The sequence below is a fragment of the Podarcis gaigeae genome (genome assembly GCF_964106915.1).
Source record: "Podarcis gaigeae genome assembly, chromosome: 8".
Classification (NCBI taxonomy): domain Eukaryota; kingdom Metazoa; phylum Chordata; class Lepidosauria; order Squamata; family Lacertidae; genus Podarcis; species Podarcis gaigeae.
Genome location: NC_139684.1, coordinates 86238157 through 86259302, shown reverse-complemented (window position 1 = coordinate 86259302; position 21146 = coordinate 86238157). Strand labels below are relative to the sequence as shown.

General features: G+C 52.3%; 1 protein-coding gene across 2 annotated transcripts; it reads left to right on the top strand.

The window, feature by feature from the left end:
- The first annotated feature begins 1478 nt into the window (after positions 1 to 1478).
- On the top strand, positions 1479 to 20815 carry COQ8B (coenzyme Q8B). Of its 2 annotated transcripts, none has more exons than XM_083753907.1 (14): positions 1479 to 1864; positions 4441 to 4752; positions 5214 to 5280; positions 5856 to 5933; positions 6525 to 6647; positions 7705 to 7790; positions 8036 to 8176; positions 9375 to 9456; positions 11397 to 11490; positions 13018 to 13159; positions 14609 to 14716; positions 14811 to 14876; positions 16526 to 16612; positions 19406 to 20815. In XM_083753907.1, exons 1-14 carry the CDS (start codon positions 1727 to 1729, stop codon positions 19706 to 19708), a joined length of 1827 nt encoding a protein of 608 aa, XP_083610033.1. In that variant the 5' UTR covers positions 1479 to 1726; the 3' UTR covers positions 19709 to 20815. The 2 variants fall into 2 exon arrangements, with proteins under 2 accessions (XP_083610033.1, XP_083610032.1); XM_083753906.1 differs by having other exon boundaries at positions 1480 to 1864; positions 4438 to 4752.
- The last annotated feature ends 331 nt before the right edge of the window (positions 20816 to 21146 follow it).

Here is a 21146-nt window from a genome sequence, read left to right as displayed (position 1 = left end):
GGGGATGGTCTTGATCTACAGGGTGGCAATTTCAAAAGTCTTTATAAGGCCTTGCACGCCATTTTCTGGGTCCCTCGTCTCTCCTGCGTGTGAGGGGAGCACCCTGTTGCAACAGATCAATAAAGATCAAGCTTACTAGCTGCTTTGCTTCTCAATATTCTCTGGTTGGCCTCCGTTATTGTCTCCTACCGATAGGGAACCTATGTAAGGACTCTATATGGGCTCTTGGATACCCCATAAGGGAAAAGGGCAATTTTTGTTTACAACACGGCACAGGCTTGCACCCAGGGATGTCAATTTGGTGCTGCTAAAACCACAAAGGAGGCAGCAGTTGCAAAATTCCAGCCTCTGCAGCCACAGGGGGTCGCTGTCGTTCTCCACGGAGCAGTTCTCAACCTGTGGGTTCCCAGATGTTGTTGGACTACAACTCCCATCATCCCTGAGCTCTGGCCCTGCTAGCTAGGGGTGATGGGAGTTGTAGTTCAACAACATCTGGGGACCCACAGGTTGAGAAAGGCTGTTTCATGGACACATCCCCACTTTTGAAGTTTAAAAAGGAAGAGAAGGGGGCAGCGACGAACAATTCCTTCCTTGCACGTCCCCTTCGCCTCCTCCAACACCCACCCACACCCAGCTCCACCGCATGTTGTGCCGCTGGGCCTGCCTAATCCTGCAAGGGTGCTGCACCCAGAAAAGGGGATTCGAACGCAAGCCAGGAGAGCCCTGGGGCCAAGCCCTCCTTCCTGGCCGATTCGAGGTAGGGCAGCGCCCCCTAGTGAAACCCAGTGCCTCTATTTGAGTGGTTCTCAAGCTGTGGGTCTCCAGATGTTGTTGGACTACAACTCCCATCATCCTTGAGCTCTGGCCTTGCTAGCTAGGTGTGATGGGAGTTGTAGTTCAACATCTGGGGACCCGGTTTGACTTCAACCCCCCCCCCTGCTCGCCCCTGTCTCTTGAGATCGACGGATGCTGACAGCAATACAAAGTCCTTCTTCCCACAGCGCCTAGTTAAACGGCGGAACTCCCTGCCCCATGAGCCAGCCTGGGTGGCTTTAAGAGCGGATTCGAAAGATTCACGGAGGAGGAGAGGGCCAGGGAGAGCGTGGCCCCTGTGCCCGGATCCTGCACACGCTTTTCCCCCGAGAGCTGTTTTGCAAGGCCACCGGGAGATCAGGAGGCTTCATCCGACAGGCTCCATCTCTTTCTAATATTTCCAACCCGCCCGGTGATCTTCGGGCGGGCGATAAATTAAAAAGCTAAGAATAGCAGCGCGGCCTCCCTCTTCCCGCGGCAGTGAGTTCCACCGGCGAAAGGATTCCTCCTGAATGGGCGCGGGAACGAGGGCGGGGCGAGCGGGAGACAAATGAATGAATCAAAGCGGGCGGGGGCGGATCCTCGCGCCCTGATTGGCCGACGGCTACCTGCGCCCGGGAAAGCACGCGGGACCGCTGATTGGACGCCCGCCGCGCCCGTCCAGAAGGGAGGCGGGACTAGCCGGACCCGGAAGCAGATGCCAGTGGCCAGAGGAGGGGAGAAGCGAGCGGCGAGGGTCGGACCGCGGTGGGAACAGTCTCCCCCTATACCCGGACCTGGTGACCTTTGACCCCGCTCTTTTTTTGGGGGGGGTCTTTCTCATTCACCCGAACCCCTGTCTCTTGGCGCCCTTTGACCTTTGCCCCCCCCTCAGGGCCTTTTGGGTCCCCTCCTCTCCCCCCCCCCGGCCGTGATGCCTTGGAAGCGGGGGCTCCGGTTCCTGGGGAGCTGCTCTGCGGGGAGGGTCGCCCCTGAGGGGGCCAGGCTGGCACGACCCTCCTCCGGGACCCACAGCTCCGAGGGGAGACCTGACAGCTGCAGGAAGAGGAGGGTGAGTCAGTGGGGGGGGGGGAGGTGGAAGTGTGTGTGGGGGGGAGAGTCCTTGGACTGGGGCTCTGGGCACCAACCCACACGTCAGAAGGACCCTGTGCGAGTCTCGCAAGTGTGCGAGTCTCGCAAGTGTGCAATGCCCTTGTGAGCGTGAAACTGCACACCGGCCTCTATGATTGTGCTGATCTCTGCAGGGCAGAGACCTCTGTGCGGCTACTTTTATTTACAGTGGTACCTCGGGTTACATACACTTCAGGTTACATACGCTTCAGGTTACAGACTCCGCTAACCCAGAAATAGTGCTTCAGGTTAAGAACTTTTGCTTCAGGATGAGAACAGAAATCGTGCTCCGGCGGGCCGGCAGCAACGAGAGGCCCCATTAGCTGAAGTGGTGCTTCAGGTTAAGAACAGTTTCAGGTTAAGTACGGACCTCTGGAACGAATTAAGTACTTAACCCGAGGTACTACTGTAATGTGTTGCACACGCAGCCCTCCTTCTTTTCTCCAAGGAGCTCCGCAAAGTTATTCTCCCTACACCACACCTTTGTTTAATCCCCACGACAACCACAACCCTGTGACATGGGTTAGGCTCAGAAAAGGCAGTGGCTGTCCCCCAAGATCACACGCCCCCCCCAATAGCCAAAGTGGGAATTCGAACCCCGGCCTCTCCCAGTCTGACACTTTAACCACTATGCCATCGCTGCCTCCCTGCTGGAAGAGGGCCGTGGAGGCTGACTCTGTCCAAAGGTGGCTGGAGAGCAGGGCTGAAACTCAAGCACCTGCCCTTAACTCCTGGCTTCAGGGATGAAAATCAGCTCCAAGAGACGGACCCAACCGGTTAAGCATGTTGACGCCTGCAGCCAAAATAGAAATCGCTTGCCACTTAAACAGCAGACAATGTGTTGCGTGCTCTTCTCTACACAACCTGGGAAGGTCACTGCTACAGGGAAGTGAGGGGTTCGGAGGAGGATGCTGTTATTGTGTATTAAATTTGTATAGCATCCTTCATCCGTAGATGTATCCACATGGCACAAGTCCAATCCGCCTCCTGTAAAGGCAAAGGGGACCCCTGACCGTTAGGTCCAGTCGTGGCCGACTCTGGGGTTGTGGCGCTCATCTCGCTTTACTGGCCGAGGGAGCTGGTGTACAGCTTCCGGACCATGTGGCCAGCATGACTAAGCCGCTTCTGGCGAGCCAGAGCAGTACACGGAAATGCCGTTTACCTTCCCGCCAGAGTGGTACCTACTTATCTACTTGCACTTTGACGTGCTTTCGAACTGCTAGGTTGGCAGGAACAGGGACCGAGCAACGGGAGTTCACAGGGATTCAAACCACCGACCTTCTGATAGGCAAGTCCTAGGCTCTGTGGTTTAACTCATGGCGCCACCCGCGTCCCAATCTGCCTCCTGGTGAACACACAAAAGCCACTGTGCCTTGTGGAGCCCAGGATGTCCACCTCCACTGGGAACTGCTGTCCCAATATAATATATTTTTATAGATAGATAGATACATGTCTAGCACACAGGCAGGGTCAGTTTTCGCTGCTGGGTAATGGCCTTGAAAGCTCAAGAAGCAGAAAACGATGTCACCTTTTCCCTGGATGCTGAATTGCTCCATTACTTGACCTCTGCAATTTCCATTCTGGGGGGGGGGGGTGGCGTGTGGTACATGTGGGACTCCCTGCCCCATGCAGGCTGGTTTAGCCTTCCATTGATAATAATAATAATCTATTATTTGTACCCCGCCCATCTGGCTGGGTTTCCCAAGCCACTCTGGTCGGCTTCCAACAAAGATTAAAAATACATAAAAATGTCACACATTAAAAACTTCCCTGAACAGGGCTGCCTTCAGCTGTTTTCTAAATGTCAGGTAGTTGTTTATCTCTTTGACATCTACAGGGAGGGTGTTCCACAGGGCAGGTGCCACTACCGAGAAGGCCCTCTGCCTGGTTCCCTGTAGCTTTGCTTCTCGCAGGGAGGGAACTGCCAGAAGGCCCTCGGCGCTGGACCTCAGTGTCTGGGCTGGATGATGGGGGTGGAGACACTCCTTCAGGAGTGCCGAGGCCGTTTAGGGCTTTCAAGGTCAGCACCAACACTTTGAATTGTCCTCGGAAATGTACTGGGAGCCAGTGTAGGTCTTTCAAGACCGGTGTTATGTGGTCTCGGCGGCCGCTCCCAGTCCCCAGTCTGGCTGCTGCATTCTGGATTAGTTGTAGTTTCTGCGTCACCTTCAAAGGTAGCCCCACGTAGAGTGCATTATAGTAGTCCAAGCGGGAGATAACCAGAGCATGCACCACCCTGGCGAGACAGTCTGTGGGCAGGTAGGGTCTTAGCCTGCGTACCAGATGGAGCTGGTAGATGCTTTGATGCTTTGATGTTTGCTCTCCTCTGCCCCCTCGATATTGGGGGGCTGGGGCTGAGTGCCCTGCTAAGGAATATTGAGGGGGCTAGTGATAGCTCTGCCCCTGAGAGTTGGGGCACCTGATCCCAGCGCTTTAGAAGAAATTGGGTTTTGGGGGCTGAGAGCTCTGTGTCCCGGAGCCGGCAGGAAACAGCAATCTGCTTTCTACTTTTAGCAGGAAACCATGGCGCTCCCAGCATCTCTTTGGAAGGAGCAGGAAAACCTGCCTTGCCCAGGAAGGTGGTTCCTGCAGGGGGCAAACTCTTGTCACACCGCAAGCGCCACAGGATGGACTGCCGATCGTTCCGGTGACCAGCCGCTTCCCATGCCCACAGGGGCACCTGCGCTTTGGGGAGTCTCCAGCTTTGGTTGCCCCCGTCTGATTCATCAGAGTGCGCCGCTTCGAGGTCTCACGGTGGAGGACATCCAGAAAGCGAGGGAATCTCGGCCGAGGAAAGACCAGGAGAGCCTGGACAAAATGAGGCAGAAGGTAAGGCCTGGGTCTCTTGGGGGGGGGGGGGAGTGGGTGGCTTGAACCCTGAGCCCACCAGGATCCAGCAGGGATGCAACATTTGGCACAACGCTTAAGGTAGAAGTTTCCAAATGTTCCCTGCTTGTGACACACTTTTTCGTTTTGCAACACACCCACACGCTGCAGCCGACAAGCAAGTGTGTTGCGGCACACAGTTTGGAAAGCTCTGGCTTAAGGTGTATGCACAGGTAATGCTGCTAATTGCCTCTATCGGCTGGGGAAATAGTTCAGATCGCAACTGTAGAAGCTTTATGCTTAAGAGCATAAAAATAAGCTGGTTGGACGCGCCAAGGTGGACCCATCTTGCCTTAATGTTCTGTTCCCAGATGTTTCTGGAGCGCTCACAAGAGGGGGTGAGCCTTCCTTGTCCCCCAACATCTGGCTGGCTTAACTTTTCGGCTGTCTGCTTTGTTCCTCAGCTCAGCGAGAGAGCCCGCGAGCGGAAAGTACCAGTGACCCGCGTTGGACGCCTTGCGAATTTTGGAGGTGAGACCCTCCAGGCGGCAGCATTCTCAGTTGAGGATTTGTTGCATCACAGAGAGGGAGGAAGAATGCCAGGGTGATGCGACTGGGTTTTGCCTTTCGTTTGCATGCTTTGCTGCCATTGGCTTGGCTGCTGTGATGTCACAGAATGTTTAGACAGACGCCAGTTGCTCAGAAGAAAGGACCAGTCATGGAGCAATGTAAACGGCTGCAGGAGCGTGGAAGCTGAATGGACATCTACAAAAACTAATGCAGACAGGTTCTCGAATTGTAGCAAAAAAGAAGTATTAAACCCTGACAATAAATCTTGTCATTTGGGAATTGTAGAGGGCTGAGAATGAATGGCTTGAAATGAATATTCCACTCACAAAATTACAATCCTAAGCATTTCTTGAGGACGATCCTAATGTAATTTATGTTTGCAGAGTAGACCTTCCTATGGGTTCCACATTGGTGGGGTGGGGAGGGGCAGTTGGAGCTGGTGGTGGGAGAGACTGCGCTGAGGGGGGAGACTGGACTCATTCTATTCCACCCCCCACCCCCCGCCTTCCATTCATACAGTCCTTTCTCCCTTCCAGGTCTGGCTGTGGGCCTGGGCTTTGGAGCTTTGGTGGAAGTGGCGAGGAACTCCCTTAACGGGGAGCAAAAAATCAAGGGTAAGGAAGGTGCAAGAGAAGGGCCAGGCCCTATGCACTCATGCTCTCTTGCACATATGCGTGCGAAGCCACAAGGGGCTGCTCCTAAGGATTTTGAGGGCCGGGGTGTGTGGCTGGGGCTGGCCTTGCCTCAAAAAGTGGCTGGACTCTTCTTCTGCTCTCAAGGGAAGAGGATGCCAGGCTAGCTGGGTCCCCTTTGGCCTGACCCAGCAGAATAATAATAATAATAATAATAATAATAATAATAATAATAATAATTTATTATTTATACCCTGCCCATCTGGCTGAGTTTCCCCAGCCACTCTGGGCGGCTCCCAGTCCGGTGTTAAAAACAATACAGCATTAAATATTAAAAACTTCCCTAAACAGGGCTGCCTTCAGATGTCTTTTAAAGATAAGATAGCTGCTTATTTCCTTCTGCCTGGTTCCCTGTAACTTGGCTTCTTGCAATGAGGGAACCGCCAGAAGGCCCTTGGCGCTGGATCTCAGTGTCCGGGCTGAACGATGGGGGTGGAGACGCACATATTCTGCTCTCACGAGAGACCTGCTACCCCAGGCACAGGCGAATTTTTCTTCCCTCCCCCTCTGCAGACGCAAGCTTCCTGCTGGACTCCAACCCCTTCCTGTCGGAAGCAAACGCAGAGCGGATTGTGGATACCCTCTGCAAAATGCGTGGGGCTGCCCTCAAGATTGGCCAGATGTTGAGCATTCAAGGTATTGGGGGGGGGGGAGAAGGGGGTGTTCCCATTTCCTGCCAGCATCTTCCCGTGGGGGGCTGCTCAGAATCGATGGGAGGGTTGATGGGGCTGCTGGCTGGTTGGCATTGGGAAAATTCCAAAGAGATCCGTCGCCCCCCACCCCCCAAGCCTGGAAGGTTATACAACAATAATAATAACAGTTTATGATTTATACCCCACCCATCTGGCTGGGTTTCCCCAGCCACTCTGGGCTGCTCCCAGCAGAATACTAGAAACAGAATAAAACTTCCCTAATAGGGCTGCCTTCAGAGGTCTTCTAAAAGTCAGATAGTTGTTTATTTCCTTGACATCTGGTGGGAGGGTGTTCCACAGGGCAGGTGCCACCACCAAGAAGGCCCTCTGCCTGGTTCCCTGTAACCTCACTTCTCACAGTGAGGGAGCCACCAGATGGCGCTCGGAGCTGGACCTCAGTGTCTGGGCAGAATGAAGGGGGTGGAGACGCTCCTTCAGATATACTGGACCGAGGCTGTTTAGGGCTTTCAAGGTCAGCACCAACACTTTGAATTGTGCTCGGAAACGTACTGGGAGCCAATGTAGGTCTTTCAAGACCGGTGTTATGTGGTCTCAGCGGCCACTCCCAGTCACCAGTCTAGCTGCTGCATTCTGGATTAGTTGTAGTTTCTGGGTCACCTTCAAAGGTAGCCCCACATAGAGCGCATTGCAGTAGTCCAAGCAGGAGATAACCAGAGCGTGCACCACTCTGGCGAGACAGTCTGCAGGCAGCTAGGGTCTCATCCTGCATACCAGATGGAGCTGGTAGACAGCTGCCCTGGACACAGAATTGACCTGCGCCTCCATGGACAGCTGTGAATCCAAAATGACTCCCAGGCTGCGCCCCTGGTCCTTCAGGGGCACAGTTACCCCATTCAGGACCAGGGAATCCTCCACACCTGTCAAAGGACTGCCCTCCCGAGCCAAAACAAAAGAGCCTCTCCAGGCCAGCAGGGTGGGTTGCAGCACTGCAAACGATATTTAAAAAACAGTTTCTTTGGGACGCCCGCTTCTCCCCGCAGACAACAGCTTCATCAGCCCCCAGTTGCAGGAGATCTTCCAGCGCGTCCGACAAAGCGCCGACTTCATGCCGCCCTCTCAGATGATGGTGCGTTGCTGTGGGGTGGGGCAGGGGGCCGCGAGGGAAGCCGCCTTTGCCCTCCGCCTGTGTTTGGGTGGGAGGGTTGGCATGGATGCTCTGAGCAGGGAAATCTGGCTCAGCTGCCACACTGAGATGCTGCCAGTGCAGGAAGATGCCTGCGGGGTTTTTCTTAGTCCAGGTGGCAGCCGCTGCCGGTGTGAGGTAGCTCTCCAGCATCTTGCTTCAGGGACTCTCTGCTCTTCCCCTTCCAGGGCGTCCTGGTGGAAGAACTGGGTGCCGACTGGCGGGCCAGAGTCGCCTCCTTTGAGGAAACGCCCTTTGCGGCCGCCTCCATCGGCCAAGTGCACCTTGGGGTGCTGAAGGACGGGACCGAAGTGGCCATGAAGATCCAGGTAAACGTTGGCTCAGGTGTGGAGACGTTGCCGGGATTTGAACCCAGGACAGTGCATGCAAGGAAGATGCTCTGGCTATGGGGCGAGGGCAGAGCCTGTAGGGAGAGACTTTGACTGCAAGGCAAGTCTTGTTGGGATTCTGATATTGAGAGTGACAGTGAAAGCACCACTGAAGGTTCTGATGACACGGTCATTGAGAAGGGTTCACACACAATGTCCAGGCCTTCAGATGTTCAGGCTGAACTGGAATTGCAAGAGCCATTATTTACTGTTGGATGTGGTTCTCCCAAAAGTCCCAAGGAAGAACTAGCCAGCAAGGACGATCTGCACCTCATTCGCAGATCTGAGAGAGTCACAAAGGGCATACCACCCAAAAGGTACTCTCAGGAGTTTGCTAACTCAGCTGTTGCATGTATAGCTGTAGTTAACAACTCAAGCCAGGCTCAAGGTTTGTCCAGGGCAGAGACAAAGCCACTCCTGGAGGTTGCAAGGTGCAACACAATTCTCCATAGCCAAGGTAGAGCCGGAGCTCTAGTTCCTTGGAAGAGAGTTAACCAGAGGTTTCAACTGGTAGATCCAGTTGCAAGTAGTTCCAAAGGTGGAGCTGGAACAACAGGGGATTGTTATGTGTATAACAACTCGTTGTTTTCCTCTCTTGATGTTTACGCAGCTAGTGTTACCTTAAATGGGGGAGGATGTTGGGATTTCAGTTCCCACCAGCTGCGAGGAGCAGCAACATTGTTGGCATCCTGTGATGTCTCTGAGCATGAGACAGGAAGTCTCTGCCAGTTCTCAGTGTAACCGGGTGGAGTTACTGAGTGCTGGCTTTCGCTTCTGAGTCGAAGCTAGAGTTGAGTCGGAGACCCTTGTCTTGTACTGCTCAGGAGAGCAGACATGTTTTGTACAGTCTTAATAAAGTAGCAGTAGACTACGGACTGTCTCTTTCTTCTGTGATGGATTGGCAGAAGACTGTGAGTGTGCTCCTCTCAGGAGGGAGGGGTCGCTTACTGCCGGTCTCTCTGGACTGATGGTGGATTCCAGCCAGAGAGTGACCATCGGAGAATGGCCCCGGAGTGCCTGGGATGCTGGCAACCCTCCCGGGCGGCGTTTTTCTGACAAGTCTCTGGTCTGCTGGGGTTGGAAGCCCTTGGCAGCGCAGCCGGTCTTGACGTTCCATCTCTCTCCTCTCCTCCTGCAGTACCCAGGCATTGCTCAGAGCATCCGGAGTGACGTGGATAACCTGTTGGTGGTACTCAAGATGAGCATGATGCTCCCAGAAGGTAAGGAGAACGCAAGGTGAGCCAAAGAGGGCCCATCAAGTCCCATATTCTCTCTTCTTAATAATAATAATAATAATTTTTATTTATACCCCGCCCTCCCCAGCCAAGACCAGGCTCAGGGTGGCCAACACCAGATACAAAACAATTGATTGAAATACAGCTTAAAAACAAGATTAAAATACAACATTAAAATGCAGCCTCATTTCAGTGAAAACTCAACTTTGGGGGGATAAAAACGTCAAGTCTTCACCAAGGCTAACTATCCAGACTGGTCCTACATGGGCCAGAAAAAAGCCAGGGAAGTCCCCAAATAGGAGTTCCAACACAGAAGGAAAGAAAGGGAAAAAGAAAGAGGGGGAGGGAATTAATTTGATTCCAAGCCAAAGGCCAGGCGGAAGAACTCTGTCTTACAGGCCCTGCAGAAAGAATTCAGATTTTTTGAAAAACCGTTTTTATTTGATTTTACAGGTATAAATTCATAACAAAACCAAATACATATTCAGATAGAGAGATTTATCTGAATCTCAAGACTTCCCCCTCCATAGGTCCTCTTGTCAATGTTTTCAACTGCATATTATTTCATAATCTATATTTTACATCTGTCCATATTTGTTACATTACAAGTGAGATTAAAATCCTGTTTTCATCTGCTTCCGGTGGTCTCCTAAATAAATTATAATTCCCCCCACCCCATTCTTTCTTAGAAGTTTTTGTCTTCTTGGTCCCTGAGCTTTCTGGTCAGTTTTGCAACTTCAGCGTAGTCTAATAGCTTGGTTTGCTATTCCTCTCTGCTAGGGACTCGATTTCTTCTTCCCATCTCTGAGCTAGTAGCATCCATGCTGCTGTTGTCGTGTACATGAAGAGTTCCTTTGGGATGTCGGTGCCTACAATTCCTAATAAGAAGGCTTCTAGATTCCCGCCCCCCCCCCAAAGGTTATTTAAAACATGTTTTTCAGTTCATTGTATATCATTTCCCAGAAAGCCTTTATTACCTTATACCACCACCACATATGATAAAAGTTAGCTTCTTTTTCTTTACATTTCCAGCAGGTATTTGTACTTGTTTTACACATTTTTGCTAGATTGTTGTTGTTTAGTCATTTAGTGATGTCCGACTCTTCGTGACCCCCTGGACCAGAGCACGCCAGGCCCTCCTGTCTTCCACTGCCTCCCGCAGTTTGGTCAAACTCATGCTGGTAGCTTCGAGAACACTGACCCACCATCTCATCCTCTGTCGTCCCCTTCTCCTTGTGCCCTCCATCTTTCCCAACATCAGGATCGTTTCCAGGGAGTCCACTCTTCTCATGAGGTGGCCAAAGGAGCCTCAGCTTCAGGATGTGTCCTTCCAGTGAGCACTCAGGGCTGATTTCCTTCAGTATGGAGAGGTTTGATCTTCTTGCAGTCCATGGGACTCTCAAGAGTCTCCTCCAGCACCAGAATTCAAAAGCATCAATTCTTTGGCGATCAGCCTTCTGTTTAAGGTCCAGCTCTCACTTCCATACATCACTACTGGGAAAACCATAACTTTAACTATTGCTAGATTACTAGGAGTCAAATACCACCGACACATCATTTTCATATACATGCTGTGAATTTCAAATCTGTTTTCCATAACCTTTCCCAGTCTGCAATCTGAATGTTATGCCTCAAATCCCTTGCCCAGTGTACCATGACAGATTTTACCTGTTCACCTTTTATATGACATTCCAAGAGCAATCTATACCTTTTCACATCTAGTCCATCTTCTCACAAGGGCCTACCAGGTAGCCACCTGCAGACAGGACCTGAGCGCCAGAGCCCTCTCCTCCTCCCTGAATCTGCCCAGTGCTCCTTGAGAGCTGCCCAGGTGGGTGGCTGGTCCTTCCCTCCTGCACCAGGGAGTTCCCCAGTTTTGTGCTCTCCTGGGTGAGCAGCCTTGGCCCGTCTCTGCTTCCTTGCAGGCCTCTTTGCTGACAACACCCTGCAGGTGCTTCAGAAGGAGCTGGAGTGGGAATGTGACTACCTGCGGGAGGCTCAGTGCGCCCGGAAGTTCAGGTACGAATGAATTTATTATTTTGGTCACAGCCCAGTTCCAGCCCACATACAATATCAAGGAAGTCATAAAACACGATAGGGATACATTTGAATTTGCAATTAGGTATAACAGGGACAATACAGATGTAGCAACAGTTAAAAATATATATATAAATTAAAACTTAGTCACTAACATGTAACCTAAAATTATCATTTAAGGCTTTAATCATTATGATAGCACACCTTGTTCCCTACGTTTTACGGCAGTCACACAGAATTTGGCTACCCTTAACGTGATCTCAGGATCCTTGTCCTCTACAAGGGATTTTAGACATTGAAGTTCGGATTCGTTTGGAGATTTTTGCATAGCAGGGGTAATAAATACCGAGCGTATATTCCCGTAGAAGCAGCATGAGAGACAGTTTCTACCTCCATCAAGCCGCAGGGGCAGACTCGTTCCACGTATGGTTTACCCTTGAATCTGCCCTGCAATAAGGCAGATGGCAGCACGTTGAATCTAGCGAGAGTAAATGACCGTCTGTATTTGGGCATTTGTAGGAAGTTCAGGTAGCTGAGAGCAAACCCCTGGCCTGGCCTTGCTCCTCCTGGGAGACCCCGCCCCCCCGGCCTTTCAAGAGCCTTCCCTGCAAACCCTTCCCCTAACAAGGAAATGCCAGCACGGCTGCCCCAGTGGTCCTGCCCAGGGCTGCCAGCTCTTGGAATTGACTCAGGAAAGTGGGGAGCTGCCTTGCCCTGCGAGTCAACCCTGGCTGGCAGCAACAGCACGACCTGGTTTCAAGAGTTCTTGCCAGGGACTGAACCCAGGGACTTCTGTCTCCATCGCGGGCGCTGTGCCACACTGAGCCACGGGAGTGGGCAGGAGCTGGGGCAGAGCCCACTATTACTATTTATTTATTTATTTAATTTATGCACCACCCTATACCCGAGGGACGCAGGTGGTGCTGTGGGTTAAACCACAGAGCCTAGGACTTGCCGATCAGAAGGTCGGCAGTTCGAATCCCCGCGACGGGGTGAGCTCCAGTTGCTCGGTCCCTGCTCCTGCCAACCTAGCAGTTTGAAAGCACGTCAAAGTGCAAGTAGATAAATAGGTACCACTCTGGCGGGAAGGTAAACGGCGTTTCCATGTGCTGCTCTGGTTCGCCAGAAGCCGCTTAGTCATGCTGGCCACATGACCCGGAAGCTGTCTGCGGACAAAACGCCGGCTCCCTCAGCCAATAAAGCGAGATGAGCGCTGCAACCCCAGAGTCAGCCATGACTGGACCTAGTGGTCAGGGGTCCCTTTACCTTTACCTTTACCCTGTACCCAGAGGTCTGAGGGCAGTTCACATAGAAACATAACAGTATATAAAATAAAAATAAAAGTAATAACCCAATAATACCTCCCTCAAAGGGAGATGTCTTTTGGGATGAGGCTGGAGGACCTCTGTGGCCTCAGGACCAACCACCCTTTTGTGGGGGGCGTGGTGTGGTGTCTTGCAGCTCTCCCACTTGGAGAGAGACTCCTTGCTGAATCATCTCTTCCCCCAGGCACCTCCTGGAAGGAGACCCGTTCTTCGAGGTGCCCAAGGTGGTAGAGGAGCTGTCCACCCACAGGGTCCTGTCGATGGAGCTGGCAGGGGGCGTCCCGCTGGACCGCTGCCAGGATCTCAGCCAGGAGCTGCGGAACGAGGTGAGGCGGGGGCCAGGAACGCAGGGCTCTCCTTACGGAGAAAGCTTGGGTGGAGGAGAGGTCTCTGTGTCTGTGGATGGCATTACCCCCCAAAAAGGAGCATCTCTATAGGAGACCTTCGTAGCATTTGCACACACCCCCAGCGGCTGCAGCCCCCTTTCCTGCCTGCCCAGGGAAGGCTACATAAATGCATAGCTGTCAACCGTCCCTTATTTGGCGGGAAAGTCCCATATCCCAGCGTCGTGTCCTGCTGCTGTCCCGGACTGATAATGTCCCTTAAATTTCCCGGGTTTCAAAGGAAGCAGCTCCTCTCCCTCCCCCCCCCCACCGGCCAGGGAGGAGGGAGGCTCCAGCTGTGTTGCTTGGCTGCGTTGCTCACCCAATAAGGAGTCTCAGAACGACTGGGGGGTGGAGCTTGCATGCCTTGTGCCAATCAAATCGGCCGCGTTGCCTGGGGACTCGCCTTTGCTCAGCGCTTCCCAGCGGAGAGGTGACGGTGGTTTCCCTTGCTGCATCCCCTTTGCCGGGTTGCTGCGCTGTGGGAACCACCGCTTGAGGCTTCGTTTGGCTTCTGGCTGGGCTTTCTGCCTTTGGCTGGGAGGGGCTCAGAAGTTGAACATACCTGTGCCCCTTGGAAAATCCCTTATTTTGGCTGCTGATCCCTTATTTTCGAGGCTGCTGGTCCCTTATTTTCAAATCTGTAAGTTGACAGCTATGCATAAATGCTGCCAAATGGCAGGCACCCTGCAATAGGATGACCTCAAGGCTGCAGATTTCTGGGCCAAGGCATTAAAGGAAACATCTCCAATCCCCGATCGAACTGTTGTTCCTTCTCTATTTGGCGCTTTGAAATTGATTTTCTGAAGCCAATAAAGAGATGGGGGAAAAACAAGGAGCTCATCTCTCGCAGTGAGAATGTCTCTAGCGAGGTTCTGGGAAACGCTTTAGCTAGTCATTCTCTGTACTAGTGGCACTCAAGAGTCTGGCAAGTAGCCTGGCCGGAAAATAATAATAATCAGTCTCAAAGTAGGATCTAGTAAAAGAGGAAGGGTTCTTGCAGTATGGTTTGATTTCACATCATTAATGAACGAGGAGGCAAACGGACGGATGGCCATTCCAGGTTACATGAAAATAAGACACAATTTGCCCATTCTCTTCCATTTTATTCTTGCCATCTCTCCATTCACGTGGTGCACACATGATAAGAAAACAAGGGGATTAAGATTAATGTTTTTGTTCAGTCCACCATGTGTTCAACATATTGGTAATATTTTTTAAGTATTTATTAAGCCGCAATATTCGTGTTCTGTATCTGCCCTTCTGCCGCCTAACGCTTCTCTTCTGGTACCTTCTTTCTTTTCTTACTTTCTTCCTTTAAATTTTGCCTTTCCTTCCACTAAAAGTATCTAAAAAGTAAAGGAGGGCTCCCCCTCTTCCTTCTCTCCGCAGATCTGTTCCCACATCCTTCGCCTGTGCCTCCGAGAGGTCTTTGAGTTCCGCTTCATGCAGACCGATCCAAACTGGTCCAATTTTTTCTACGATGCCGAGAGGCACAAGGTGGGAGTTTGGGCCGGATTCCCGGGGTGGGGGTGGGGAGATGTTTGCCGGATGCAAGAGACTGCAGACGCGTCTAACCCCTTGTTCCTCGCAGGTGACCCTGCTGGACTTTGGGGCCAGCCGAGACTTCAGCAAAGAGTTCACTGACAATTACATTGAGGTGAGTGCCGGTTATCTTTTCCTCCTCCTTTTACAGCATCTCACATCCCTCCTGGGGTAGATGCCTGCTGTCTAGATTGTCCACGCATCACACAGGTGGGCGTCCCCTCGGCCGTTGGAAAGGGCAGGGTCTCCATACTAACCCTACTTTAATCCATCAGCCTGAGTCACCTTTTGCCTGCATGTGTCCATTTTAATTTCCTGGCCTTTTCCATCACCTCCGTAATGTATTATCTCTGTCATTTAATAATAATAACAACATACTTCAGAGCATAATAATAATAATAATAATAATAATAATTTTTATTTATATCCCGCCCTCCCCAGCCGAAGCCAGGCTCAGGGCGGCTAACAACAATAAAACAGTACAAAAGTACAGCACAAACAACACTCTAAAATCATTTATTATAAAATTAATTCGAATCAAGCCACTGGTTTATATGTTAGAATAATATGTTATAATAATAACATACTTCAGAGCATAATAATAATAATAATAATAATAATAATAATAATTGTTTAAATGGAATCCATCTGACTGGGTTTCCCCAGCCACTCTGAGCTGCTCCAAACAAAATATTTAAAGCACAATAAAACATCAGATGTCAAGGACATAAAGAACTACATAACTTTTAGAAGACATCTGAAGGCAGCCTTGTACAGTGGTACCTCGGGTTAAGTACTTAATTTGTTCCGGAGGTCCGTTCTTAACCTGAAACTGTTCTTAACCTGAAGCACCACTTTAGCTAATGGGGCCTCCTGCTGCCGCTGCACCACTTGTTCTCATCCTGAAGCAAAGTTCTTAACCTGAAGCACTATTTCTGGGCTAGCAGAGTCTGTAACCTGGAGTGTATGTAACCTGAAGCGTATGTAACCCGAGGTACCACTGTATCGGGAAGTTTTCAATGGTTGATGTTTTATATATGCCATTGGGACGCGGGTGGCGCTGTGGGTTAAACCACAGAGCCTAGGACTTGCCGATCAGAAGGTCGGTGGTTCGAATCCCCACGACGGGGTGAGCTCCCGTTGCTCGGTCCCTGCTCCTGCCAACCTAGCAGTTCGAAAGCACGTCAAAGTGCAAGTAGATAAATAGGAACCGCTCCGGCAGGAAGGTAAACGGCGTTTCCGTACGCTGCTCTGGTTCACCAGAAGCGGCTTAGTCATGCTGGCCACATGACCCGGAAGCTGTATGCCGGCTCCCTCGGCCCATAGAGCGAGATGAGCGCCGCAACCCCAGAGTCGGTCACGACTGGACCTAATGGTCAGGGGTACCTTTTCCTTTACCTTTATATATGCCATAAGCTGCTCAGAGTGGCTGGGGAAACCCAGCCAGATGGGCAGGGTATAAATATTATGATTATTATTATTACAGGGCTGCCTTCAGATGTCGTCTAAAAGTCAAATAGTTGTTTGACATCTTATGGTGTTCCACAGGGCAGGCTACCCAGAAGGCCCTCTGCCTGGTTCCCTGTAACCTCACATAATACACAAAATAATAATGAAATAATAATCCTAATAGCACCCCGCCACATTTAGCAGGTTGGGGAAGTGGGCCTCCAGTGGTGGCTATATAATGTCAGCCGCTGGCTAGAGCAGGGCTGAGCCCCCCAATATCCACCCCCTCAGCCCCTCTCTTTCCTCTCTGCGAAGGTGGTGAGGGCCGCGGCGGATGGAGACCGGGCCAAAGTGCTGCAGAAGTCCAAAGACCTCAAGTTCATGACAGGGTTTGAGACTAAGGTGAGTGTGTCCATCGGGAGATTAATCTCACGAGCTGCCCCAGGCTGAGCAGGAACCAGCGTTTTGGGTTGGCACTGAGGGGCACTGGGCAGAGCGGGTGGATTTCAAGAGGCTGTGAGCCAGGAGGGGGGGGCAGGAAGAGGAGGGGAGGTTTAAATCTCTCCCCCACCCTGCCACTGATCTGCCGCGATGGTCTCTGTCCCTGCCTGTCCACCTTAAGCTAGTTTAACAGTCGCAAAGTTTCTCAAGGAGCACCAGAGCTCTTGCTGCTTACAGAGAGATTATAAAATGATATGTGATGTATGGAAGTGAGAGCTGGACCATAAAGAAGGCTGATTGCCGAAGAATGGATGCTTTTGAATTCTGGTGCTGGAGGAGACTCTTGAGAGTCCCATGGACTGCAAGAAGATCCAACCTCTCCATTCTGAAGGAAATCAGCCCTGAGTGCTCACTGGAAGGACAGATCCTGAAGCTGAGGCTCCAATACTTTGGCCACCTCATGAGAAGAGAAGACTCCCTGGAAAAGACCCTGATGTTGGGAAACATGGAGGGCACAAGTAGAAGGGGACAAGAGAGGACGAGATGGTGGGACAGTGTTTTCGAAGCTGCAAATATGAGTTTGACCAAACTGCGGGAGGCAGTGGAAGATAGGAGTGCCTGGCATGCTCTGGTCCAGGGGGTCACAAAGAGTCGGACACGACTAAACAACTAAACGACTAAAGACAGAATCTTAAAAAGCAGAGGCTTCACCTTGCCAACAAAGGTTCGTATAGTTAAAGCTATGGTTTTCCCAGTAGTGATGTATGGAAGTGAGAGCTGGACCATAAAGACTCTTGAGAGCCCCATGGGCTGCAAGAAGATCCAACCTCTCCATTGTGAAGGAAATCAGCCCTGAGTGCTCACTGAAAGGACAGATCCTGAAGCTGAGGCTCCAAGACTTTGGCCACTTCATGAGAAGAGAAGACTCCCTGGAAAAGATCCTGATGTTGGGAAAGATGGAGGGCACAAGGAGAAGGGGATGACAGAGGACGAGATGGTTGGACAGTGTTCTTGAAACTACCAGCATGAGTTTGACCAAACTGTGGGAGGCAGTGGAAGACAGGAGGGCCTGGCGTGCTCTGGTCCAGGGGGTCACGAGGAGGCGGACACGACTAAACGACTAAACAACAACAATCGTGGGAAGAGAGGAAAATCTCTCTCTCTCTCTCTCTCCTTCATAACTCTAGAACTCATGGTCATTGCAATGAAGCTGAATGCAGATAAAAGAAAGACTTTTTTCATGAAGCACATAAACTGTGGAACTCCCTGCCACAAGAGGCAGTGGAGGCCACTCATCTGGATGGCTTTAGAAGGGGCTTGCACAAATAGACAGAGGAGGAGAGAGCTATTGGCGTCTACTAGCCAGGATGGCGGGTCTCTGCCTCCACAGTCAGAGGCAGCAACGCTTCTGGGCACCATTTGCTCTGAACCGCAGCAGAGGAGAGCCCCCTTATCCTTGTGGGTTTCCCCAAAGAGGCATCGTCTCCTTGGCCACTGTGGGAACAGAACTGGATGGGGCCCCTTTTGGCCTGATCCGGCAGGCTCTTCTCACGCTCTTAGGGAGCCTCCAGATCCAGCGGCAGTCTATCCGGAGTCCTCGGTTCTTTTGGGTAGAATAGGAGGCTGGACTAGATGGGCCTGATCCCACAGCCAGGCTCTTCTTAGGAGGGCACCAGGTTTGCAAAGTCTGAGTCCCATACTGTCCGGAGTGGGGTGCCATTCTCTGCCCCCCCCTTCCTCTGGGCAGTTGCTCTGCCACGCCTACCATTTTGTGATTTAGCTGGGGGTGGGGGGCAGGCTTGTTTGTTTTAGATTCTTTGAAGGTTTTATGGCAGCGGTTCTCAACCTTTGGGTCCCCAGATGTTGTTGGACTACAACTCCCATCATCCCTGAGCTCTGGCCTTGCTAGCTAGGGGTGATGGGAGTTGTAGTTCAACAACATCTGGGGACCCACCGGTTGAGAAAGGCTGTTTCATGGACACATCCCCACTTTTGAAGTTTAAAAAGGAAGAGAAGGGGGCAGCAACGAACAATTCCTTCCTTGCACGTCCCCTTCGCCTCCTCCAGCACCCACCCACACCCAGCTCCACCCCATGTTGTGCCGCTGGGCCTGCCTAATCCTGCAAGGGTGCTGCACCCAGAAAAGGGGATTCAAACGCAAGACAGGAGATCCCTGGGGCCAAGCTCTCCTTCCTGGCCGATTCGAGGTAGGGCAGCGCCCCCTAGTGAAACCCAGTGCCTCTATTTGAGTGGTTCTCAAGCTGTGGGTCCCCAGATGTTGTTGGACTACAACTCCCATCATCCTTGAGCTCTGGCCTTGCTCGCTAGGGGTGATGGGAGTTGTAGTTCAACAACATATGGGGACCCACAGCTTGAGAAAGGCTGCTTGTGGCCTGCAAGTAGATTCTTTTTTTTTATTTCATTCCCCTTACTTATCAAAGCATTCAGTCTCTGCTTTCCCAGGTTAAACATTCCCAGCTCTTTCAACCGTTCCTCATCGGGGTTGGTTTCCAGACCCTCAATCATCTCTGTCTCCCTCCTCTGCCTGCCTTCCTTGTCAACACCCTTCTAAAACTGTGGCATCCAGAATTGGACACAGGTGGGGTCTGACCAAGGCTGAAAGAAGTGGTAAAGGCAGACTGCCCATGCCCAGGAACCCCTCTTCCCCTTCCTGTCAGCCCCTGTGGCCCCTACCTGTGCAGCCAGTCCCAGAAACCCCTCCCCTTGGACTGACCTCCCCCCTTCTCCCGCCAGGTGTTTGAGGACGCCCACGTGGATGCCGTGATGATCCTGGGAGAGGCCTTCTCCACGCCGGGCCCCTTCGACTTCAGCACCCAGCGCACCACTCGCTGCATCCAGGATCTTATTCCCGTGATGCTGAAGCACCGGCTCAGCCCCCCTCCGGAGGAGAGCTACTCGCTGCACCGCAAGATTGCCGGGTCCTTCCTCATCTGCGCACGACTCGGGGCCGCCATCCCCTGCCGGGAGATGTTCGAAGAGGCCTATGCCCGGTACTTGGCCGGGGAGCGGCCAGCTCCCATGGCCGGCAGGGCCTAAGCGGATCCTCCGCTGTTTCCGCGAGTGAATCCTGCAGCTCACCAGTGGCTGGAACTCTCTGCGAGAGAGCCCTGACCATTCTGCTGCCGGGACAGCTTGTGTGGGGCAGGGGCCATCTGTGGGGCAGCATCTCGGCCAAGCGGGGGTCTTTCTTCGGACCAGCCGCTAGCCGGTATTAGACCCTGGCTGACCTGTCCTCTAACACGGCCGTCTGGCCTGGCATCTCCATCCTTGACCCCTCTGGCGGTCTCCTCTGAGCAAGGGAAGGGTTAGCGCCAGCCAGCTCTGCCCCACACCCTCACTTGGCCTCCTGCCCGCTCTCCTGCCCCCTACAGGCCCGGTGTCCCTAGGGCAGCAATAGCTGAGGTGCTTCCACCTGCCAAAGGGTACGGTCAAATCAGCAAGGTTTGGCGCTCCCTCCGATCGACTCCCTTGGAGGATCCAACGGTTCTCATTGCCAAGCAGAGAGGCTTGAAGAAGCTCAGCGATTTGGGAGCTGTCAGTCTCCCGGGAATGATAAAAGAGCTTCGCTGGCTCCTTCGTTTTGTGGCCTTTGAATCAGGAGGACATGAATGCTCTTAGACTGCCCTTGACTTGGGGCGCGTCCCACCCATAAAAGGGACCCCTCCCCTCCTTCTGCTTTTAATATATAAACTTGGGTGTGACTTTAAACTGGGGCAGCTAGGCGAAGGCTTAAGGGTTGTAAAAGAGAGAAAGGCAGCAAGAGATCTGGGGGGAAAGGGATCTGGCAGAAGCAACTGGGTCTCGGGCCTGACATGGGTGGCCAAAGTGTGTGTGTGTGTGTGTGTATGTGTCTCTGCCCATTACAGCTACCGGGTGTTTTTTAAAATGAAAAAACGGTGTCCGTGTGTTTTCTCTGCCATCCAAATGAGGAGGTGCTGAAGCAAGCGGCTGTTCCTTTGTGGGCCAAAAGCGGGCAGGGAAGCCACGAGTTGCAGTTTGGGGGCATTTTTGTGCAGGGAGGGGCTCCCAGCCCCACCCCAGAGCGTCTTAACACAGGCAACACCCAGTCTGTGAAATGAAAGAAGCATCTGATCCATCAGAATGACCTGTCACACTTCTGTAAATTTAGCAAGGCTTTTCACTTTTTGGGGGACGCAGGTGGCGCTGTGGGTTAAAGCCTCAGCGCCTAGGACTTGCCGATCGAAAGGTCGGCGGTTCGAATCCCTGCGGCGGGGTGCGCTCCCACTGCTCGGTCCCAGCGCCTGCCAACCTAGCAGTTCGAAAGCACCCCCGGGTGCAAGTAGATAAATAGGGACCGCTTACCAGCGGGAAGGTAAACGGCGTTTCCGTGTGCGGCTCTGGCTCGCCAGAGCAGCGATGTCACGCTGGCCACGTGACCCGGAAGTGTCTCCGGACAGCACTGGCCCCTGGCCTCTTAAGTGAGATGGGCGCACAACCCCAGAGTCTGTCAAGA

What these genes read in the sequence shown, in the direction of transcription:
- COQ8B (XM_083753906.1), top strand. Translation starts at nt 1,727, where the DNA reads ATGCCTTGGAAGCGGGGGCTCCGGTTCCTGGGGAGCTGCTCTGCGGGG. An exon ending in ACGCCTTGCGAATTTTGGAG is followed by an intron (nt 5,281 to 5,855) that starts GTGAGACCCTCC and finishes TCTCCCTTCCAG; the next exon opens with GTCTGGCTGTGGGCCTGGGC. An exon ending in TGACAGGGTTTGAGACTAAG is followed by an intron (nt 16,613 to 19,405) that starts GTGAGTGTGTCC and finishes TTCTCCCGCCAG; the next exon opens with GTGTTTGAGGACGCCCACGT.